At 46.2% G+C, this 21590-nt stretch overlaps 1 protein-coding gene across 9 annotated transcripts in view; it reads left to right on the top strand.

Moving 5' to 3' along the window:
• Window positions 1–21590, top strand: part of tasor2 (transcription activation suppressor family member 2) — a 127830-nt gene that overhangs the window by 15027 nt on the left and 91213 nt on the right. For 8 of the 9 annotated variants that reach the window (XM_055653406.1, XM_055653412.1, XM_055653409.1 and 5 more), the window contains exon 1: window positions 7728–8339. The exons of the other annotated variant lie outside the window; for it this stretch is intronic. In XM_055653406.1, the coding sequence (XP_055509381.1) occupies window positions 8264–8339 (76 nt within the window). In that variant the 5' untranslated portion in view covers window positions 7728–8263. Of the gene's footprint in view, window positions 1–7727; window positions 8340–21590 lie in introns of those variants that run through there. 9 annotated transcript variants of the gene reach the window in all.

Below are 21590 nucleotides of genomic sequence, written 5' to 3'. Positions count from 1 at the left end.
AGATAAAAGACCAAGCATTTAATTTTGATTAAGCGACAACTGACTGATTTCCACCCCCACCCCACCCCCGACATAATCCTTTACCAAGGCAGTAACGTTTACAATATGCACCCATGCAAAATATTAACTCCGTTTATTTGTGATGATTAGAACTAATATCTGTTCATGTTGTTGCTGTTGGTACAACATATTAATTATATATAATTTCTCCTGGGGATCACGAGATAAAACCGCCCAGGGGGATCAGCTATTTATACTGAGTGCCCAAGAGAGAGCTGCATGTGCAATCTACTGATACACTCCAAATATACACACACACACACAAATATATATACTTGTGTGTGTGTGTGTGTGTGTGTGTGTGTGTGTGTGTGTGTGTGTGTGTGTATATATATTTGTGCACGTGTGTATATATATATATATTTGTGTGTGGGTGTACATATATATATGTGTATGTATATATATGTGTGTGTATATATATATATATTTGTCTGTGTGTGAAAATATAATATATCTTTGTGTGTGCGTGTGTGTGTATATATCTATAATTACTAAAAGTAAGATCTTGACCGCTTTTGACTCACTGCGATGTGATTTCCGAGGGAAATCCGCCACTTACGGCCGTCATTTTTGGCCTCCTCGCTCAGAGCCCCCCTCAGCCGGACTGGACCAGAGGATTTTTCCAATCGATGAAACATCAGAGAGATATTAATGTTTTATTCCCATCAATTAAACATTTTGCCATTCTCTCTGCTGCCCCTGCTGGTGGGAGGGGGAGGGAATATAAAACCCGGAAGTGGTGTGCCTCACTCAGTGTCTGCAAGATGGAGGAAGCGAGAGGATCACGTCTCTCTGAGCTCTGAATAACACTGAACACGTGTCTACTCAACTCTGCCCTTAATGTTATTTGAAAATGAAAATATGGTTGGTTTGAAGTAAAAAGGCAGTGCAAATGGTTGTTTGGGTGGTTTTGGGTTGAAGTAAAAAGGCACTGCAAATGGTTGTTTGTGGGGATTTTGGGGTTGAAGTAAAAAGGCACTGCAAATGGTTGTGGGGGGGCGGGGTGGGGTTGAAGTAAAAAGGCACTGCAAATGGTTGTTTGGGGGTTTTGGGGTTGAAGTAAAAGGCACTGCAGATGGTTGTTTGTCAAAACTTGACAACTTCCTGTTTGCACTATATTGATTTTAGATTAAACGTTACCACTTACGGCTGTGATTTTTGGCCATCTTATTCAGTCCCCCTCCGCTCATCAGGTGCAGAGGATTCTTCCCATCAATGAAAAATAAAAGTGTTATTAGTGTTTAAAAAATGTTGAGAATCTCTCCTGTCAATCACGCCATGAAGGCCACACCTTTTCCGGTGGGAGGGGGAGGGATTATAAAACTCAGAAGTGTGGGTGTGGCTCAGTCTCTGCATGATGGGGGAGGGAGAGGTCAGGACACTGTCTGAGCTGTAAATCAACTGAATACACTGAATGTCTAATGAACTGTGAGTGTTGTGTTTTGTGTGGTTTTATGGTGGTTTCACCCTGCTTGAAATGGTATGAAACTGCACTTGAATTTGGTGGCCTTGCACCCTGCTTGAAGTGGTAAGAAACTGCACTTGAATTTGGTGGCCTTGCACCCTGCTTGAAGTGGTAAGAAACTGCACTTGAATTTGGTGGCCTTGCACCCTGCTTGAAATGGTAGGAAAATGGATTTGAATTTGGTGGCCTTGCATTCTGCTTGAAATGGAATTTCAAGGAATAGCCGTGAGTCAACTGCCAGCCCACCAGCCATGAGTGAGCTGCCAGCACATCAGGCTTGAGCGACTGAGCTGCCACCCCAAGAAACCATTTGGCCCACAATATCCATACTAGACCTCTGGAGACCATTAGTCCCTGCAACCAACAACACCCACACGAGCACTCCAGAAAGCCCCCCCCACCCCCACTGGCCACCAATATTGGAATTGGTGGAGAGGTGGAATATTACATTGGGGGACCAGCCCTCCCGTGTGAACATGGGACCCAACGGGTCCCACTTAGTCTAGTATATAAATATATATATATATATAATCAATCAGCTGTTTTGTAGTTCATTACTATAATCCACTGAATGCACTTCATTTAAAAAAAAAAGGAAATACGTCTTACAGGAAATTATATCCAATGTTCTGAGCTTCAGCTCCATTCCAAAGATCTGAGAACAAAAATCTAACGAGACATTAGCCAATGGCCAACATTTCAAAGGTATCCCTCTAGTTATCGCACCTTCCCCAGCCAACAATAGGCCATTGTGGGCTCCACCATTCCTGAGGTCATCTGTTGCCAGCAGTGATTTTTGTTTTTGCCTTTTCTCACCTCCAGTTTATTTTTCTCCAGTTTATTTTGCCTTTTCTCACCTCCAGTTTCGGGCCGAAACGTTGCCTATTTTCTTCGCTCCATAGATGCTGCTGCACCTGCTGAGTTTCTCCAGTATTTTTGTGTGCCTTTGTAGGTTAACTGGTTTGTTATAATTGTAAACTGTCTCTGATATGTGTAGGATAATGTTAGTGTGTGGGGATCGCTGGTTGGCATGGATTCAGTGGACCGAGGGGCCTGTTAACTAAATTCATCCATGCCGACCAAGATACCGCATCTAGGCTAGTCCCATTTGCTTGCGTTGGGCCTATATACCTCTAAACCAGGGGTTCCCAACATTTTTCATCCCGTTTACCCCTGGCAACTTTAATAGCACAAAACAATGTTATTTCGCTTATTTATGAACAACTAACGGTATACCAGAACCAAACACAGTCAGTCAATGAGAACAAAATATGTACAAATCCAGAATCAACAAATTTACCCCCTGGGTAGGCGAAATTTAACTCCTGGGGGTAAATTTACCCCAGGTTGGGAACCCTTGCTCTATCACCATTCCTATCCATGTACCTGGCCAAATGTCATTTAAATGTTGTTAGTACATCTGCCTCAACTACTTCCACTGGCAGCTCTATCTACATACCCACCACGCTCTGAGTGAAAAGGTTGCTCCTCAGGTTCCTGCTAAATCACCCCCCTCTCACTTAAACATATGCCCTGTAGTTCTTGGTTCCTCTGCTCTAGGAAAAAGATTTTGTGCATTCACTCTAATTCTCCTCATGATTTTGTGCACCTCGATAAGATAATCCCTCTCTCCACTGCGATCCAAGGAATGGCGTCCTAGCCTGCTCAGTTTCTCTCTATAACTCGGGCCCTCAATATCCTGGCAATGTCTTTCTATCAGATAGTTTTCCTATTAGATCGTCCCTTTTAATAATTTATTGTCATGTGTCATGTGAAAGGAGTAGAATTAGGCCATTCGGCCCATCAAGTCTACTCCGCCATTCAACCATGGCTGATCAATCTCTCCCTCCTAACCCCATTCTCCTGCCTTCTCCCCATAATCTCTGACACCTGTACTAATCGAGAATCTTTCTATCTCTGCATTGAAAATATCCACAGCCGTCTGTGGCAAAGAATTCCACAGATTCACCTCATCTCCTTCCTAAAAGAACTTTCTTTAATTCTGAGCCTATGACCTCTAGTCCTAGACTCTCCCACTGGTGGAAACATCGCCTCCACATCCACTCGCTCAAAGCCTTTCATTATTCTGTATGTAATTAATTCTTTCATTGGATATGGGGGAAAAGCCGGAACGGAGGGCTGATATTGGATGATCAGCCATGATCATATTGAATGGTGGTGCTGGCTCGAAGGGCCGAATGACCTACTCCTGCAAACTATTTTCTATGTTTCTATTGCTTCCAGTTCCAGGATTTAGACACTATATGCAAAGATGGCACAAATTATTCCTCCCACTTGAGGAAATTAACTTCCTTTAGACTACAGGATCCAATCCACAGTGTTGGCGCATTGGGAAATAAAATATTTATACTTAGTAATATTGACTGTTCAAATTATGGTGGCGCAGTAATGTAGTGTGCCTCACAGCACCAAAGACCCATATTCAATCCGTGTGTGTGTGTGTGTGTGTGTGTGTGTGTGTGTGTGTGTGTGTGTGTGTGTGTGTGTGTGTGTGTGTGTGTGTGTGTGTGTGTGTGTGTGTCTGTGTGTGTGTGTGTGTGTGTGTGTGTGTGTGTGTGTGTGGAGTTTGCACGCTCTCCGTGTGACCACGTGGGTTTCTCCAGCTTCCTCCCACATTTGAAAGATGTGCAGAATTGTAGGTTAATTGGCTTCTGCAAATTGTACCTGGTGTTTAGGATGGAACTAGTGTACGGGTGATTGTTGTTCGGTGCAGATTCAGTGGGCTGAAGGACCTGTTTCCGCACTGTATCTCTATAAACAAAATTAGCTTATTTACTCCCATGGTCTACTTTCGATTTTCAGTTTTTATGTTTTAAAAAAAATATTTTCAGCAAAAAAGGTATTCCAGTGCCCTTGTTTCTTGGATATTCAGTGTGCAAGTAATTTATTTAAACAGGTGTGAATTGATCAAGACATGCTCCATTAGCTCCTTTTCACAAACAGTTGTTTCCTGTTTGACCCAAGATCTTATGCAAAAATGTCGCCACACACACACAGCATGAAGGTGATATGTAAACCTGAAAAGACTTTACTTGTTCATGCACCGGCTGCCTGGTACAAACACAACCACACATTGTGATTCGCAGAATTAACATCCCACAGCCATTTGCAGACACCATTTTAGAAGATAGAAAAAAACAATGAAAAGTACAGAAAGTGCTGGAGTAACTCAGCGGGTCAGGCAGCATCTCTGGAGAACATGGATAGGTGGCGTTTCAGGTCAGGACCCTTCTTCAGACTCAGTCTGATCTACCCTTCACAAAACTATGCTGACTTTGGCCTATTTTACCATGAATTTCTAAGTACCCCATAACCTCATCCTTTATAATGGAGTCCAATGGATAACAAGATAAACTAACCTCATCAATAGAATAGAGGAAATCTCCTCAGGGTATGTCTACTTTGAAGCAGTTCTTCTCCTCTCTCCGAAGACGGTTTGGCAACCTCCCTCTCTCCCCCCCCCCCCCCCCCCCCCCCCCCTCTGTGACATCTCCTTCCCTTCAACTCTACAACCACGTCATAACCCAGACCTATTACCACAGCCACGTTTGCTTTCTCGGGACTTGCCTTCGCCTCCATCTTGTACCTCGTGGATTTGAAATCTCATCGATAGAACATGTAACTTTCATTCCCTATATCTTGGTGTATAAAATTCATTTGTGTTCAGTCAATAAATGAAGGTCACACAGTCCCTTTACCTGGCTTCTTTTGAATGAATGAATAAGTTTATTGGCCAAGTATTCACATACAAGGAATTTGCCTTGGTGCTCCGCGCACAAGTGACAACATGACATACAGTTAAGAATGATACATAAAACATTAATAAAACATTATTGGTTAAACATGTGAATTAAATAAAATACCAGAACAAAAGTAGGCTACAGATTTTTGGTTATTGAGTAGAGCTACTACTCATGGAAAAAAGCTGTTTTTATGTCTGGCTGTGGCAGCTTTGACAGGGTGGAGTCTGTGAGGGGTCAGAGATGATCTTACCCACTCGCTTCCTGGCCCTTGCAGTGTACAGTTCGTCAATGGAGGGAAGGTTGCAGCCAATAACCTTCTCAGCTGATCAGATGATTCGCTGCAGCCTCCAGGTATCGTGCTTGGTGGCTGAGCCAAACCAGACCAAAAAATGGAGGTGAGGACAAACGTATAGAATTGGACCATCATTGCCTGTGGCAGATTATCTTGTTAAGCTCCCCAATTTACAAGTAATTAATAATAGTTTATGGCGTCTTACCTGTTAACTGGAACTATTGTCAACATGTTGCCTAATTACCAGAGTATTATTGTTAGTGGTGCCGTGATGGGAATAAGGATGGGTGGAGTAAGAGTTGAGTTGATTACAGGGACAGAGAAGATGATGGGGTGATGAGAGCAGCATTGGAGGTGATTATGGGGGAAAGAGTGGATTCTACATCTGGACGAGTCAAAGTAAGTGAGTAGGGCTGGGGTTGGATGCGCAGACTGGTGGGTCAGACCAGTGTTGTAGAGCTGAAGAGTCGATAGCAGTTTCGACAGAGGTTGAGGCGAGGTCTGGTGGGGTGGTGGGGTGGTGGATGGTGGGTGAAGAAGGGTCTTGACCCGAAACGTCACCCATTCCTTCTTTCCAGAGGAGCTGCCTCTGGAAGAGCTGAAGGTGGTTTAGAGGCGTATGTGGAGTGGGGGGTAGCAGTGGGTAATGGTGTTGAGTGTGGAGGTGATTACTGAGCTAGGTGAGACAGGGTAGAAGTTCTATAGATGTTAAAAGTGCAGGGCATTATACATTTGGAGGAAAGTCACCAAACCAACATTTGCACTTCCTTGTTTCTACAATATTAATGTGGAAATGTGAGGAGTCTGAGTCTCAACTTGTTTTGAGATTTGCAAGTGTCTGGGATTGGGGTTATGGTTGTGGGGATGTGTTGGCCTTCAGGAATGGGAATAATGGGAATAGAGTATGTGGACACAAAATGCTGGAGTAACTCAGCAGGACAGGCAGCATCTCTGATCAGTCTGAAGAAAGGGATGGGACCCATACACAAATAAAAACATTTCTTCCATCGAACGTGTCCAAAGACAGGCAGCTCGATTTGTTACTAACACCTATGAGAGAGAAGCGAGTGTCACCAAACTTCTGAATTCTCTGGGGTGGAACCCTCTCCAAGACAGACGTGAAGCTCACCGTTTGACCTGTTTTTACAAAATGTTAAATGGTCAGCTCGACATAGACTACAAGACCTACACCAAACCCAAACCAATTAGGAACAGACTAGGGCATTCGATCCAATTTGTGATCCCAGCTACAAAGACAGATGTATACAGCAATTCGTTCTTCCCCCACACAATTAAAACATGGAATAATCTCCACCCAACTATAGTTACCCAACCAGATGCAACTAAATTTAATGTAGCTCTTTCTTCCCAATAACCCTTTCTGGCTTAAGCCCCCCCCTTCACCACCTCCAGTTTAAATTCCATTTGGAATATTTTGGAGGACCAAGAAACCAAGAACCAAGGGTCTCGACCCGAATCGTCGCCCATTCCTTCTCCAGAGATGCTGAGTTACTTCAGCATTTTGTGTCTACCTTCGATTTAAACCCGCATCTGCAACTCTTTCCTCCACATTGAGTAAGTAGAGTTGGTTTCAGGCCTGGAAGTGTTCATGGGGATTGGCGAGTGAAGAAGGGCTGGGGGAGGAATTGGTGTGGAGGGCGGGAGGTGGTTTCGGAGTCAATTGGTGGATAGGGCTGGACGACTGTTGTTCTGGGCTGAGTATCAAAGATCTTATAGCTCCTCTATAATCTTTGCTGAGTATGGTTGGATTGGAGGTGGATGGCGTCAGTATACAAGGCCGGAGTTGGTTTGGTTGGTCGACCAGTGTACATGGCTGGAGTTGAGTCGGTTTGTGTGGAGGGCAGGAGGCGAGTCCGTTAACGTACAGCCCCAGGGAGACAGCCAGGACCCGGCATGAGTAGTTGGGCCACCTCCCGGCCGTCGGACAGCGTCAACAAACGCCGTGAACAGTGACGAGGTCCCCAGCCGCCATAGCGACGCGGGCCCGAGCCGCAGTCAAACACAAACTCGGTGTAACAACCCAATGTAGCGACTCAATGTAACAACTGCATGTAGCGACTCGTTGTAGCGAGCGGCAACAATGTAGCGACGCAGCCACCGCCGCCTCCACGAATGCAGCCAACATCTTGTTTTAAATAGTATTTCACTTATCCCAACCCCTCCAGCTATTTTCTTTTTTTCTCCCTCTCGCTTTCTCGGTGTGAATGGACGAGTCGTGTCCCTCCCCGGAGCTTGTGGATCGGCATCACGTCCCGGGGAGAGCGGCGGTGGCGACAATCCTGGCCTTCCCACGATGGTAACACCAGGCGACAAGCTTTCTCTTTCTTTATCCCTGCCTGATGTAGTAGTGCTTCCGCCTCGGCTAAAGGAACGCCTCCGTGAGTTCACCGTTTTCCGAGCACGCTGCCGGCCGCGGAGAAACTGACTCGTGTTGTGGTTCCTGTTTCAAAAAAAAACTCTTCTCACGGGCGCCCCTGTTGTCTCGTCTCTGTCTCTCCCCCCCCTCCTCCCCACATCGGGAGAGAGGAGAAGGCCGCTCGTAGCTCGGCTCACATTTTACCTCCGACACACACACACACAGACACTATCGGAGAGAAATCTAGAGTGAAGGGGCGGTGAAGAGGAGAGGAGAATAAACTTTCTGTCGGCCGAAATAAGAGGATGCATGAAGGGGAGAGGCCAGAGGCCGCTCTGCCGAAGAGAGAGAACAAGATGTCGGCCCCATGTCGGAAGGCAGGTGAGTCCAGAGCCGCCTTCCAGCTAAATAAAACCCCAGCCTTCCCGCAACCGTACGCTCTTCCCTTATTTTTATTATTTTAAATCGGTTTTTTTTCAACGATCACACGTTGATCGAAACGAAGGTGGATTTTGCGCCTGGAGCAACTTCCTCTTTGTGAATCTGTGGAATTCGTTGTTTTGTGGAGGCCGATGTTTTTTTAATTTTTAAAAAAGGCGCAGGTTGACGTATTCTTGATTAGTATACGGGTGTCATGGGTTGTGGGGAGAAGGCAGGAGGTTGGGAGGGAGAGATACTGTAAATCAGCCATGATTGAATGGCGGAGTAGACGTGATGGGCTGAAAGGCCTAGATTTTGCTCCTAGAAATTATGAGCTTCCCAACAACTATCGGGCTATTAAACACAAGCTCCGAACTACATGCGGCCGTTGTTTTGGACAGGCTAGATGCAGGAAGATTGTTCCCGTTGTTGGGGAAGTCCAGAACAAGGGATCACAGTTTAAGGATAAGGGGGAAATCTTTTAGGACTGAGATGAGAAAAACATTTTTCACACAGAGAGTGGTGAATCTCTGGAATTCTCTACCACAGAATGTAGTTGAGGCCAGTCCATTGGCTATATTTAAGAGGGAGTTAAATGTGGCCCTTGTGGCTAAAGGGATGGAGAGAAGGCAGGTACAGGATACCGAGTTGGATGATCAGCCATGATCATATTGAATGGCGGTGCAGGTTCGAAGGGCCGAATGGCCTACTCCTGCACCTATTTTCTATGTTTTTGCCTTGTACTGTTATTGTTTGTTTGCTTTCTTTAATGTATATACTGAGCTTTTCTTAGTGTTTATTGAGAGGGAAAGATAGATCAGCCCCGATTGAATGCCGGGCCACAGTTTAAGAATAAGGAGTAAGCCATTTAGAATGGAGACGAGGAAACACTTTTTCTCACAGAGAGTTGTGAGCCTGTTGAATTCTCTGCCTCAGAGGGGGGTGGAGGCCGGTTCTCTCGATACTTTAAAGAGAGAGCTGGATAGGGCTCTTAAAGATAGCGGGGTCAGGGGATATGGGGAGAAGGCAGGAACGGGGTACTGATTGGGGATGATCAGCCATGATCACATTGAATGGCGGTGCTGGCTCGAAGGGCTGAATGGCCTACTCCTGCATCTATTGTCTATTGAATGGTGGAGTAGACTTAATGGGCTGAATGGCTGCTGTAACTTACGAACTTCCTTACAATTATCAGGCTATTACGCACCACAACCTCCAAATAAGCGCTGAACTACATAGACTTGGGTGCATTGGCTTTGTCTTTACATTATTATTGTTTGTTTGCTTTCTTTAAAAAAAATATATATATATATATATATTGAACTTTTCTTGTTGTTTATTATGGTGTTTACAGTGTACAATGTTCACATATCTGCGGTGCTGCTGCAAGTAATAATTTCATTGTTCTGTTTCGGGACATATGACCATAAAACTCTTGACTCTTGTTCCAAGATGGTTTGCAGTGGAGGCTTCCGGGGTGAAGGTTTGTAATGTCATTTTTACATTACAAGGAGTTGTATTCTTAAGGGGTTGGACAGGCTAGATGCAGGAAGATTGTTCCCGATGTTAGGGAAGTCCAGGACAAGGGGTCACAGCTTAAGGATAAGGGGGAAATCCTTTAAAACCGAGATGAGAAGAACTTTTTTCACACAGAGAGTGGTGAATCTCTGGAACTCTCTGCCACAGAGGGTAATTGAGGCCAGTTCATTGGCTATATTTAAGAGGGAGTTAGATGTGGCCCTTGTGGCTAAAGGGATCAGGGGGTATGGAGAGAAGGCAGGTACGGGATACTGAGTTGGATGATCAGCCATGATCATATTGAATGGCGGTGCAGGCTCGAAGGGCCGAATGGCCTACTCCTGCACCTAATTTCTATGTTTCTATGTCATTGGAGTTTAAGTTATGTGGCCATGTACTAATGCAAGGTCGCAGCCAAAGCTGGGAAGTGAGATTATAATGAACGATATAATGAAAAAGAAATGCAGATGTTGGTTTATACCAAAGATGGACACAAAGTACTGGAGTAACTTAGCGGGCCAGGCAGCCTCCCTGGAGGACATGGATGGGTGATGTTTTGGGTCTGGACCCTTCTTCAGACTGAATGATGATGTTGGTTCAGTTAATGTGCTCAATAAATCGAATGGTTTCAAAGTGATTTTTTAAATAGTAGAGTGTTGAGGGCCGATGGTGTTTAGCGATCCCTTGATTTGACCAGTGACCTCTGTTGATTAATGGAAGTTACCAGGAAACTTGCTTCTGATCGATTCCTTTGTGCAAACCCGATGTTACAACGGTCTAGATTAACTGACAGCATATGTTCAGTGCGAGGAAGGGCCCCGACCCGAAACATAGAAAATAGGTGTAGAAGTAGGCCATTAAGCCATTCGAGCCTGTATAGCCATTCAATACGATCATGGCTGATCATTCAAAATCAGTATCCCAACCCTGCTTTTTCCCCATATCCCTTGATTCCTTTAGCCCCAAGATCTAAATCTAACTCTCTCTTGAAAACATCCAGTGAATTGGCCATTGCCTTCCGTGGTAGAGAATTCCACAGGTTCACAACTCTCTGGATGAAAAAGTTTTTGCTCATCTCAGTCCTAAATGGCCTACCCCTTTATTCTTAAACTGTGACCCCTGGTTCTGGACTCCCCCAACATGGGGAACAGTTTTCCTGCATCTCGCCTGTCCAATCCCTTAAGAATTTTATATGTTTCCATAAGATCCCCTCTCATCTGCTAAATTCCAGTGAATACAAGCCCAATCGACACATTCTTTCATCATATATCAGTCCCGCCAACCCGGGAACTAACCTGGTGAACCTACGCTGCAGTCCCTTAATATCAAGAATGTCTTGCCTCAAATTAGGAGACCAAAACTGCATACAATACTCAAGGTGTGGTCTCACCAGGGCCCTGTACAACTGCAGTAGGACCTCTTTGCTCCTATACACAAATCCTCTCACTATGAGGGCCACCATGCCATTTGCTTTCTTCACTGCCTGCTGTACCTGCATGCTTATTTTCAGTGACTGATGTATAGGAGTAAAGAGGTCCTACTGCAGTTGTACAGGGCCCTGGTGAGACTACATCTGGAGTATTGTGTGCAATTTTGGTCTCCTAATTTGAGAAAGGACATCCTTGCTCTTGAGGTAGTGCAGCGTAGGTTCACGAGGTTAATCCCCGGGATGGCTGGACTGTCATATGAGGAAAGATTGGAAAGACTGGGCTTGTATTCACTGGAATTTAGAAGGATGAGAGGGAATCTTATAGAAACTTATGAAAGGACTGGACAAGCTAAATGCATGAAAAATGGTCCCAATGTTGGGGGAATCCAGAACCGGGGGCCTCAGTCTAAGAATAAAAGGGAGGCCATTTAAAATTGAGACGAGAAAAAACTTTTTCACCCTGAGAGTTGTGAATTTGCGGAATTCTCTGCCGCAGAAGGCAGTAGAGGCCAATTCACTGAATGAATTTAAAAGAGAGTTAGATAGAGCTTTAGGGGCTAGCAAAATGAAGGGATATGGGGAGAAGGCAGGCACGGGTTACTGATTGTAGATGATCCACAATGAATGGCGAGGCTGGATCAAAGGACCAATGGTCTCCTCCTGCACCTATTTTCTATGTTTCTAAAAGGACACCCAGATCTCGTTGCTCCTCCCCTCTTCCTAATCTGACACCATTCAGATAATAATCTGCCGCCTTGTTCTTGCTACCAAAGTGGATAGCCTCACATTTAGCCATATTATACTGCATCTGCCATGTATCTGCCCACTCCCCCAACCTATCCAAGTCACCCTGCAGCCTCATAACAACCTCCTTGCAGCTCACACTGCCACTCACCTTTGTGTCATCAGCAATCACGGAGATGTTACATTTAACTCCCTTGTTTAAATCGTCAAAATATATTGTAAATAACTTGGGTCCCAGCACTGAGCCTTGTGGCCACTGCCTGCCATTCTGAAAAGGGCCTGTTAGTTCCGACTCTTTGCTTCCTGTCTGCCAACCAGTTCTCTATTGTTGTGAATACCCAATACCATGTGCTTTCATTTTGCACACTAATCTCTTGTGTGGGATCTTTTCAAAGGCTTTTTGATAGAACAGATATACCACATCCACTGGCTCTCCCTTATCCATTCTACTCGTTACATCTTCAAAAAATGCCAGAAGATTAGTCAAGCATGATTTCCCCTTCATATGCTGACTTTGACTGATCCTGTCACTGTTTCCCAAATGCGCTGCTATTACATCTTTAATAATCCACTCCAGCATCTTCCCCACTACCGATGTAAGGCTAACTGGTCTATAATTCCCTGTTTTCTCTCTCCCTCCTTTCTTAAAAAGTGGGGTTACATTGGCTACCCTCTAGTCCACAGGAACTGATCATAGAAACATAGAAATTAGGTGCAGGAGTAGGCCATTCGGCCCTTCGAACCTGCACCGCCATTCAATATGATCATGGCTGATCATCCAACTCAGTATCCCGTACCTGCCTTCTCTCCATACCCTCTGATCCCCTTAGCCACAAGGGCCACATCCTGAGTCAATAAAACATTGGAAAATGATCACCAATGCATCCACAATTTCCAGGGCACCTCCTTGAGTACTCTAGGATGCAGACCATCAGGCCCTGGGGATTTATCTGCCTTCAGTCCCCACAGTTTACCTAACACCATTTCCTGACGAATGTGGATTCCCTTCAGTTCCTCCCTCCCACTAGACCCTCGGTCCCCTAGTATTTCTGGGAGATTGTTTGTGTTTTCCTTAGTGAAGACGGAACCAAAGTACTTATTTAACTGGTCTGCCATTTCCTTGTTTTCCATTATAAATTCACCTGTTTCTGACTGTAAGGGACAATAGACAATAGGTGCAGGAGTAGGCCATTGGGCCCGAGCCAGCACCGCCATTCAGTGTGACCTACATTCATCTTCACAAATCTTTTCATCTTCACATATCTAAAGAAGCTTAAGACCTTTGTCCTCCTCAGTTGAATAAGTTTCTCCCAGCAAATAAGTTTGCTGCTTCCTCTGGCCAATTTATATGCCTCTTTCTTGGATTTAACAATATCCCTAATTTCCCTCATTAGCCACAGTTGAGCCAACTTCCCCGTTTTATTTTCTCGCCAGTGGGGTCAGGCACATATCTGTATAAAATGGATAGGTGATGTTTTGGGTCAGGACCCTTCTTCAGAGTCTGACCCAAAACGCCACCTATTCCTTTTCACCAGAGATGCTGCCTCATCCGCTGAGTTACTCCCACATTTTTACCAAGCCAATTAACTAACAAATCTGAACGTCTTTGGAATGTGGGAGGAAACCGGAGCTCCCGGAGAAAACCCTCGCAGGTCACAGGGAGAACATACAAAATGCAATACCAATCGCACATGTAGTCAGGATCGAACCCGGGTCTCTGGTGCTGTAAGGCAGCAACTCAGCCACAACGCCACTGTGCCGAAGGGCCTTTCTCTGTTCTGCATCCCTCGGTGAAGAAGAGTGCCAGGTTGTCTCTCGAACCCAGGATTGTCTTTTGTGAGTCAGGAGTTCAAGCCCCACCTTGGAAAGTTGAGCTCTTTAACCCAGGCAGGCACTTCAGCCAAGTACAAAGGTGTATGATGTTATTTGAGACACTATTCCCGCCTGCGATGTTAAAACAGGCCATTCACCTGTCCCGGAGAATGTAAAATGGAGCAATGAATCAATCTTTTGTTTAATTCAGAACAGAACAAATATTCCTCGCAGAATTCTGGACAACAATTACTTGTTGGTCACATTGCATCATCAAGGAAACAAAAATAGTTGGCTGATGTTATCTGTAGTTTGGTGTGTGCAATTTGCCATCTAGGTTTTTTTGCAGAGTGGATGTTTCCAGTGGTGCGAGAATCTGGGACCAAAGGGCAGAGCCTCAAAATAAAAGAATGTACCTTTAAACTTTGCCCCTCTCGACTTAAAGCTAGTGATATTTCCATCCTGGAGAAAAAGGTTCTGACTGTCTACCCTGTCTATACATCTCATAATTCTACTTCTGTCGGGATTCCCCCTCGAGTTCTGGCGTTCCAGCGAAAACCATCTACGTCTGTTCAACCTCTCTCTGTAGCTAATGCCTCCGAATACAGGCATCATTCTGGTAACCTCATCTGCTGCACCCTTTGCAATGTCTCCACATCCTTCCTGTAATGGGGCGATGAGAATCTCACGGAACACTACAAGATAGATACAAGTCAAGATAGTCTACTCTTTACCCGACTATCCTTCATTGGACTTTGCTGGCTTTACCTTGCACTAAACGTTATTCCCTCATCATGTATCCTTACATTGTAAATGGCTCGTGTTATCTTTCTGCTGACTGGTTAGCACGCAACAAAAACTTTTCACTGTACCTCGATACACATGACATAACGATAAACTAAACATTGAAACAAAGACAATAGGTGCAGGAGTGGGCCATTCGGCCCCTCGAGCCAGCACCGCCATTCAATTTCAGATTCAGATTCAATTTTAATTGTCATTGTCAGTGTACAGTACAGAGACAACGAAATGCATTTAGCATCTCCCTTGAAGAGCGACATAGCAAACGATTTGAATTAAAAAAAAGAAATAAAAAAAAGTGTCCGGGAGGCGGGGGGCGGGGGGGGGGGGGGGGGGTGGTGTGTTGATTGGCAGTCACCGAGGTACGTATGATCGTGGCTGATCATCCTAAATCAATACCCCGTTCTGGCTTTTTGCCCAAAACAGCCTGAACTGACTGATAGGAACTGTCAGTGTCAGGCAGAAGGATTGAAGACAAAATAAATGTCGCTCTTTTTCAGGCTGGTTTGATGAAAAGAAGGGAGTTTGCCCCACTGATGACTTCCTGGCTCGCAATTATTTACTATACATGTTAATAACTCGGAGGTCGGGACAGAGTAAAGTACAGGGGATTCAGATGGTCTTGTGCATGAAACACATAATTAAGATTTTGGTGCAACAAGTAATTAAGAAGGCAATAATATAGTCTGAAAAAGGGTCTCGATCTAATTTGATCTAAAATGGCGCTGGCTTATGGCGACATTTTCCTAGCAGCCCAGCAGAATACAATCAAATACAGCTTTTCTCAGTTTGCCTGGATAAAAGAAACGGCAGAAACCAGCGCTGTAACCGACAAGCTGCTAACACATTTAAAGGCGTTAGCGCTATTGTGAAACAATTCCGGAGCGGAGTGAATCCCCGACCCGGCGGAGCATCGCAGGTACTATACCTGGAATCATCGTGGAGGCCTCCATGGTGCACGGGAACGTGGCCTTCGGGCAGGATCTCCCGGTAACAACGGAGCTGGAGCTGCCGACTATAAGGGAATCCCCGATCGCTGGGTAATCCCCGACTTGGCACAGACTCGCAGGTACAGGACGTACAGTACCTATAAACACCGGGGAGGCCTCCATTACGTACGGAAACGTGGCCGGCGGGCAGGACAACAAGTCAGACTGAAGCGCAGGGGACTACGATCCCCTCGCCCTACCATCCTACTAGCAAACGTACAATCTCTAGAAAATAAAGTGGAGGACCTAAGGTCAAGGCTTCTTTACCAAAGGGAGCTGAGGGAGAATGCTCTGTGTTCTGTTTCACAGAGACATGGCTCACCCCCAGCTCCACAGACACAGCAGTCCAGCCTGAAGGTTTCTCTATCCACCGTATGGACCGTACGCACGCATCTGGGAAAGGGAGAGGAGGGGGCGTCTGCCTCATGGTCAACTCTTCGTGTTGCTTAGAAGTGGAAGTTCTGTCTAACTCCTGCTCTCCGCACCTGGAACATCTGGCGGTGATGTGCAGCCGCTTCTACCTACTGAGGGAATTCACCTCCATTATCCTGACCGCAGTCTACATCCCACCCCAAGCAGACGTCCATCTGGCACTGCAGGAGCTGCACGCCGTGGTCAACAAGCACCAGACAGCTTACCCCGAGGCGTCTACCACCATAGCCGGGGACTTCAACAAAGCCAACCTTAAAAAGTCACTCCCAAACTACCACCAGCATGTCGCCTGCAGCACCAGAGGACTAAACATCCGTGACCACTGCTATACGACCATCAAGAATGCCTATCGCTCTATCCCTCGCCCTCACTTCGGGAAATCCGATCATTCAGTGGAGCTGCTTCTTCCTGCATACAGGCAGTGACTGAAGAGCGCACCCCCAGAGGTGAGGACTACACAGAGCTGGTCTGGGGAGGCATAGGAACAACTACAGGTCTGCTTGGAGTCTGTAGACTGGGCAATGTTCAAGGACTCGGCAACGGACCTGAATGAATACCCCACAATCGTTACAGATTTCATAAAGAAATGTGTGGAGGACTGCGTTCCAACAAAAACCTTCCGAGTGTTTCCTAACCACTTCAGTTCGCCTACTGCCACAACAGATCAATGGACAATACGATCTCACTGGCTCTCCACTCTACATTGGACCACTTGGACAATAAAAACACTTGCGTCAGGCTGTTGTTTATAGACTACAGCTCGGCATTCAATACCATCATCTCCACCAAGCTGGTTACCAAGCTCACGGAACTGGGTCTCGGCGCATCCTTCTGCAATTGGATCCTCGACTTCCTCATCCACAGACCTCAGTTTTCGAATTGGCAGAAACGCTTCATCCTCAGTAACAATCAGTACGGAGCACCTCAAGGCTACGTACTCAGCCCCCTGCTTTACTCTATACCCATGACTGCTGGACATAGTGCAAACTCCGTCATCAAGTTCGCCGACGACACCACTGTGGGTGGACGAATCACAGATGGGGATGAGTCAGAATATAGAAGTGAGATCGACCGATTGACCAAATGGTGCCAGCACAACAACCTGGCTCTCAACACCAGCAAAACCAAGGAACTAATTGTGGACTTTGGTAGGGGAAGGATGAGGACCCACAATCCTCCTTACAACATGGTGGAGAGGGTCAAAAACGTCAAATTCCTGGGCGTGCATATTTCCGAAGACCTTTCCTGGACCCTGCGCGCTGATGCAATAATAAAGAAGGCACATCAGCGACCCTACTTCCTGAGAAGATTACAGAGATTCGGCATGTCAAAGACGATTCTCCTGAACTTCTACAGGTGCACAGTAGAGGGCATACTGACTGGTTTGCATCGTGGCCTGATGGGGCAACTTGAACGTCCAGGAGCAGAAAAGACTGCAAAAAGTTGTGACCCACTGCCCCGTCCATCACCGGCTTTGACCTCCCCACCATCGAAGGGGTCTATCAAAGTCACTACCTCAAAAAGGCAGCCAACATCATCAAAGACCCACACCATCCTGGACACACGCTCATGTCACCATTATCATCGGGAAAAAGGTACAGGAGCTTGAAATCTGCAATGTCCAGCTTCAGGAAAAGCTTCTTCCCTGCAGCCTTCAGGATATTAAACACAGCAACAAATAAGCTCTGAACTGCAACAGACTATCATTATTATTGCACTATATTTGTTATTTATTGAGTATGTGTGCATGTGTGTACACACACACACTGAACTTTTTTTCTTCCGTTATGTACTTTGTTTACATATTCTGTTGTGATGCAGCAAGCAAGAATTTCATTGTCCCCTCTGGGAATATGACAATAAAATATTCTTGACTCTTGACCCGAAACATCGCCCATTCCTTCTCTCCAGAGATGCTGCCTTTCCCACTGAGTTACTCCAGCTTTTTATGTCTATGTTTGGGGTAAATCAGCATCTGCAGTTCCTTCCTCTACTTTCAAAAAACATTTGGTCAGGTATGTGGACAGGAAACGTTTAGAGGGGTACTAGACCAAGTGGGACCTGTTGGGCCCCGTTCCCCCAACGCATTATTCCACCACTCACCCATAGCCCCCAACTGCGCAGGCGCGGCTCATTTCCCATCATCCCCAGCACTCCCTCTTCTTTCCTCTCATCCTCCCTCCCCCTACACCCTCTCTCACCTCTCCTTTCCCCTACACTCAGTCACTCACTCCCATCCTCCATAACCCCTCTCCCCTCCCTACCCCTCTCCTCTCCATTATCTAAATAACATTAAACAAGAATCCTCCCCCACTCCCTCTCTCTCCTTACCAAATCTCCCTCTCCTTACCAAATACTAAATGCAACAAACCTCCCATTGCGCTGGGAGTCCTGTCTTTGTTAACATTGTAATGGAATTTTTTCGAAAAGAGTAATCTTTTATATAAATGAGATTCGGGATCCCATTGTGACGTCATAAATTGTTAACTGTTAGTGCATTCAAGTGAATTTTGTCAAAGCCGGGTTTTGTAAAGTTTAAAGTGTGCCCCCGACGCGACCCGTTTCCCCAACGTTCATTTCCCCTCATCCCCCAGCACTCCCTCCCCCTCCTCTTCTCCCTCCCTCTTCTTTCTCCTCTCCCACACTCCCTCTCTCACCTCTCTCTCCCTTTCCCCTACCCTCAGTTACTCCCTCCCTCTCTCAATAACCCCTCTCCCCTCCCTACCCCCCTTGACGTCATTGTGAGGTGGAAGCTGCTGTGTTTTTGAAAACGATTAAAAAAAAAAAAATGTAAATGAGATCCCACTGTGGGGTGGAACAATGCTGACGGGCATTTTATATAAATGAGATCCTATTGTGCCGTCATACGCTGCTAACTGCCAGTGCAGATTGAAGATTTTTTTTCTCAAAGTGAGGTTTCGTTAAGTTTAAAATGTGAATAACTTGTAAATTATATAATCAATCTGAACGATACGTCATCGGGTGGCGCCGCGCGCGGCAGCCTCGCCAGCAGTTTGTCTTTTTGTTACGTTTAGTGTCAAAAGTATGGTTTATTTTTTTATGTGGGGGGAGGGGAAGCGGGGAAACGGTTTCCCAGTCACTTCCTGATTGAGGATGTGTCTTTTCTCCGAGTCCTTCTTCGCCATCTCCCCCCCTCGCGGCCTACCATCTTTCCTACCGGAGACTGGCCAGAGTTTCAGCAGCGGTGCCGCATTGGATTCCATGACGGAGCGGGGCGGAGCCTTACTGGGGATCGCCTGTGTTGAAACTCCGGAGTGTTGAGCCTGATGCTTTAACATCACAGAGCTGTGGCTTGTGGAGCTTCTAGCCGCCGGTGGCTCTGACTTTAACATCACCGAGTCCAGGGATCTTTTGCCGAGGGTCGCCAGTGTTGAATCTGCCCAGCTCGGCCTGTGAACTTCGGGAGCCACGGTCTCCCGGTAAGAAGCGGCCGATTCGGAAACTCGAAGCCACTGAGAGTGTTCTTCCGTTTTGACATCAGAGTTCCAATTATACCGGCGAGAGGTCTGGACATCGGGCCGCCGTAGTGGCGACAGCGGAGGGCTCAAAGAACCCGACCACGGGTGAACATAGAGGGAGATGACTGAACTTTATTGCCTTCCCTCAGAGCGGGAAACGTTGATCTCGCTGTGTGGGGATGTTCGTGTTAAATTCTTATCGTGTTTTGTGTTCTTTTTATTCTGTGTATGATAACTCAAATCTCACTGTACCAATTGGTGCATGTGACAATGAATGTAACTTAAACGATACACCGCACATCAGGCAATGGTGAGTAAGGTGGGCCAGAAATTGTGGCGTTTTGGCGTAGTTCTGGCAGCCCACACAGATGGATAAACATAGAAACAAACACAATGAGAATTTTAGTAATATACTGGACCAAGTGGGACCCGTTGGGTCCCGTCCCCTCAACGCGCGGTTGCGAGAAGGGGGGGGGGGGGGGGGGCGGCCTGTGGCCACACACACACACACACCACCCCCTTGATATATTAATATTATTCATTCACTCCTTTTATCCTATCCCCGCCCCAACCACTCATGCATAGCCCCCAACGTGCCTGCTTGGCTAGAGAGGAAGGGGGGTAGAGAGGGCAGAGTGCAGGGGCAGTGACAGAGGCAGAGAGCAGCAGCAACCTCCCCACCATGCGCCAACACGAGGACCCTGAGCGAGGGGGTGGGCGGGCGAGCGTCGACCAAGTGACCGTGAGTTCGGCCTATGCAGTCTGCAGCTCAGTGCTTCCACACCTCATAGCATTTCAAGCAGAGTGCAGTCCACCAAATGCCGTTTCATAGCATTTCAAGCAGAGTGCAGGCCATCAAATGCCGTTTCATAGCATTTCAAGCAGAGTGCAGGCCACCAAATTCAATTCCATTGCATTTGAAGGAGAGTGCATGTTGGTTTGGAGTCCTTGTAATAATAAAGACCTCACACCATGTCAGGTTTACACTGTTTATTTAGAATAAACAACGACAAGCTCTCACTTGAGAGCACTTCAGACTGTGGAGTGCAGTAGACCGCGACGCTAATAAGCTAGTGGGAGTAACTGCAAAAGCATGACTCGTAACATAGAATCATAGAATCATAGAAAGTAGGTGCGAGAGTAGACCACCAGGTCCGTCGAGCCCGCACCGCCATTCGCTCATGGCTGAACACTAAACAGACACACTTACCCACAAACAGTAGACACAAGACACAGAACACAAGACACTACCCTCCCCTTTTTACCGCTATCACCCCTCTCCACCCCAAGAACCTCATGATCTCCTGGGGGAGGCAAAAAACCGGATAAAAACCCAGGTCCAATTCGGGAAAAAAAATCCGGGAAATTCCTCTCCGACCCCAATCCAGGCGATCGACACTTGTCCAGGAGATCACTCAGGTCTTACTATACTAACCATACCTAGGTCCATATCCCTGCCCTCTCCCCGTAGCCCCTTATCCCCTTGGCAGCTAAAAAACCATCTATTTTAGTCTTAAATATATTTAAAGTTTCTGCTTCCACTGCTCCCTGGGGCAGTGAATTCCATAAATTAACCACCCTCTGGGTGAAGAAGTTCTTCCTCATCTCAGTTTTAAAAGAGCCCCCCCTTATTCTGCAACTATGTCCCCTAGTTCTAGTTTCCCCGATCATTGGGAACATCCTCGGTGCATCCACCCGATCAAGGCCCCTCACGATCTTATATGTTTCAATGAGATCGCCTCTCATTCTTCTAAACTCCAAAGAGTAGAGTTCCAGCCTACTTAACCTTTCCTCATATGTCAATCCCCTCATTGCAGGAATTAATCTTGTAAACCTTCGCTGCACTGCCTCCAGGGCTAGTACATCCTTTCTTAAGTATGGACCCCAGAACTGTACACAGTATTCCAAATGTGGTCTCACTAATACTGTGTACAGCTGCAGCAAGACCTCCGTGTTTTTATACTCAATCCCCCTAGCAATAAAGGCCAAAACTCCATTGGCCTTCCTG

This window comes from Leucoraja erinacea, chromosome 22 (assembly GCF_028641065.1).
Source record: "Leucoraja erinacea ecotype New England chromosome 22, Leri_hhj_1, whole genome shotgun sequence".
Taxonomy (NCBI): domain Eukaryota; kingdom Metazoa; phylum Chordata; class Chondrichthyes; order Rajiformes; family Rajidae; genus Leucoraja; species Leucoraja erinaceus.
The sequence above is the reverse complement of the archived record's forward strand: the minus strand, read 5'-3'. Positions and strand labels throughout refer to the sequence as shown.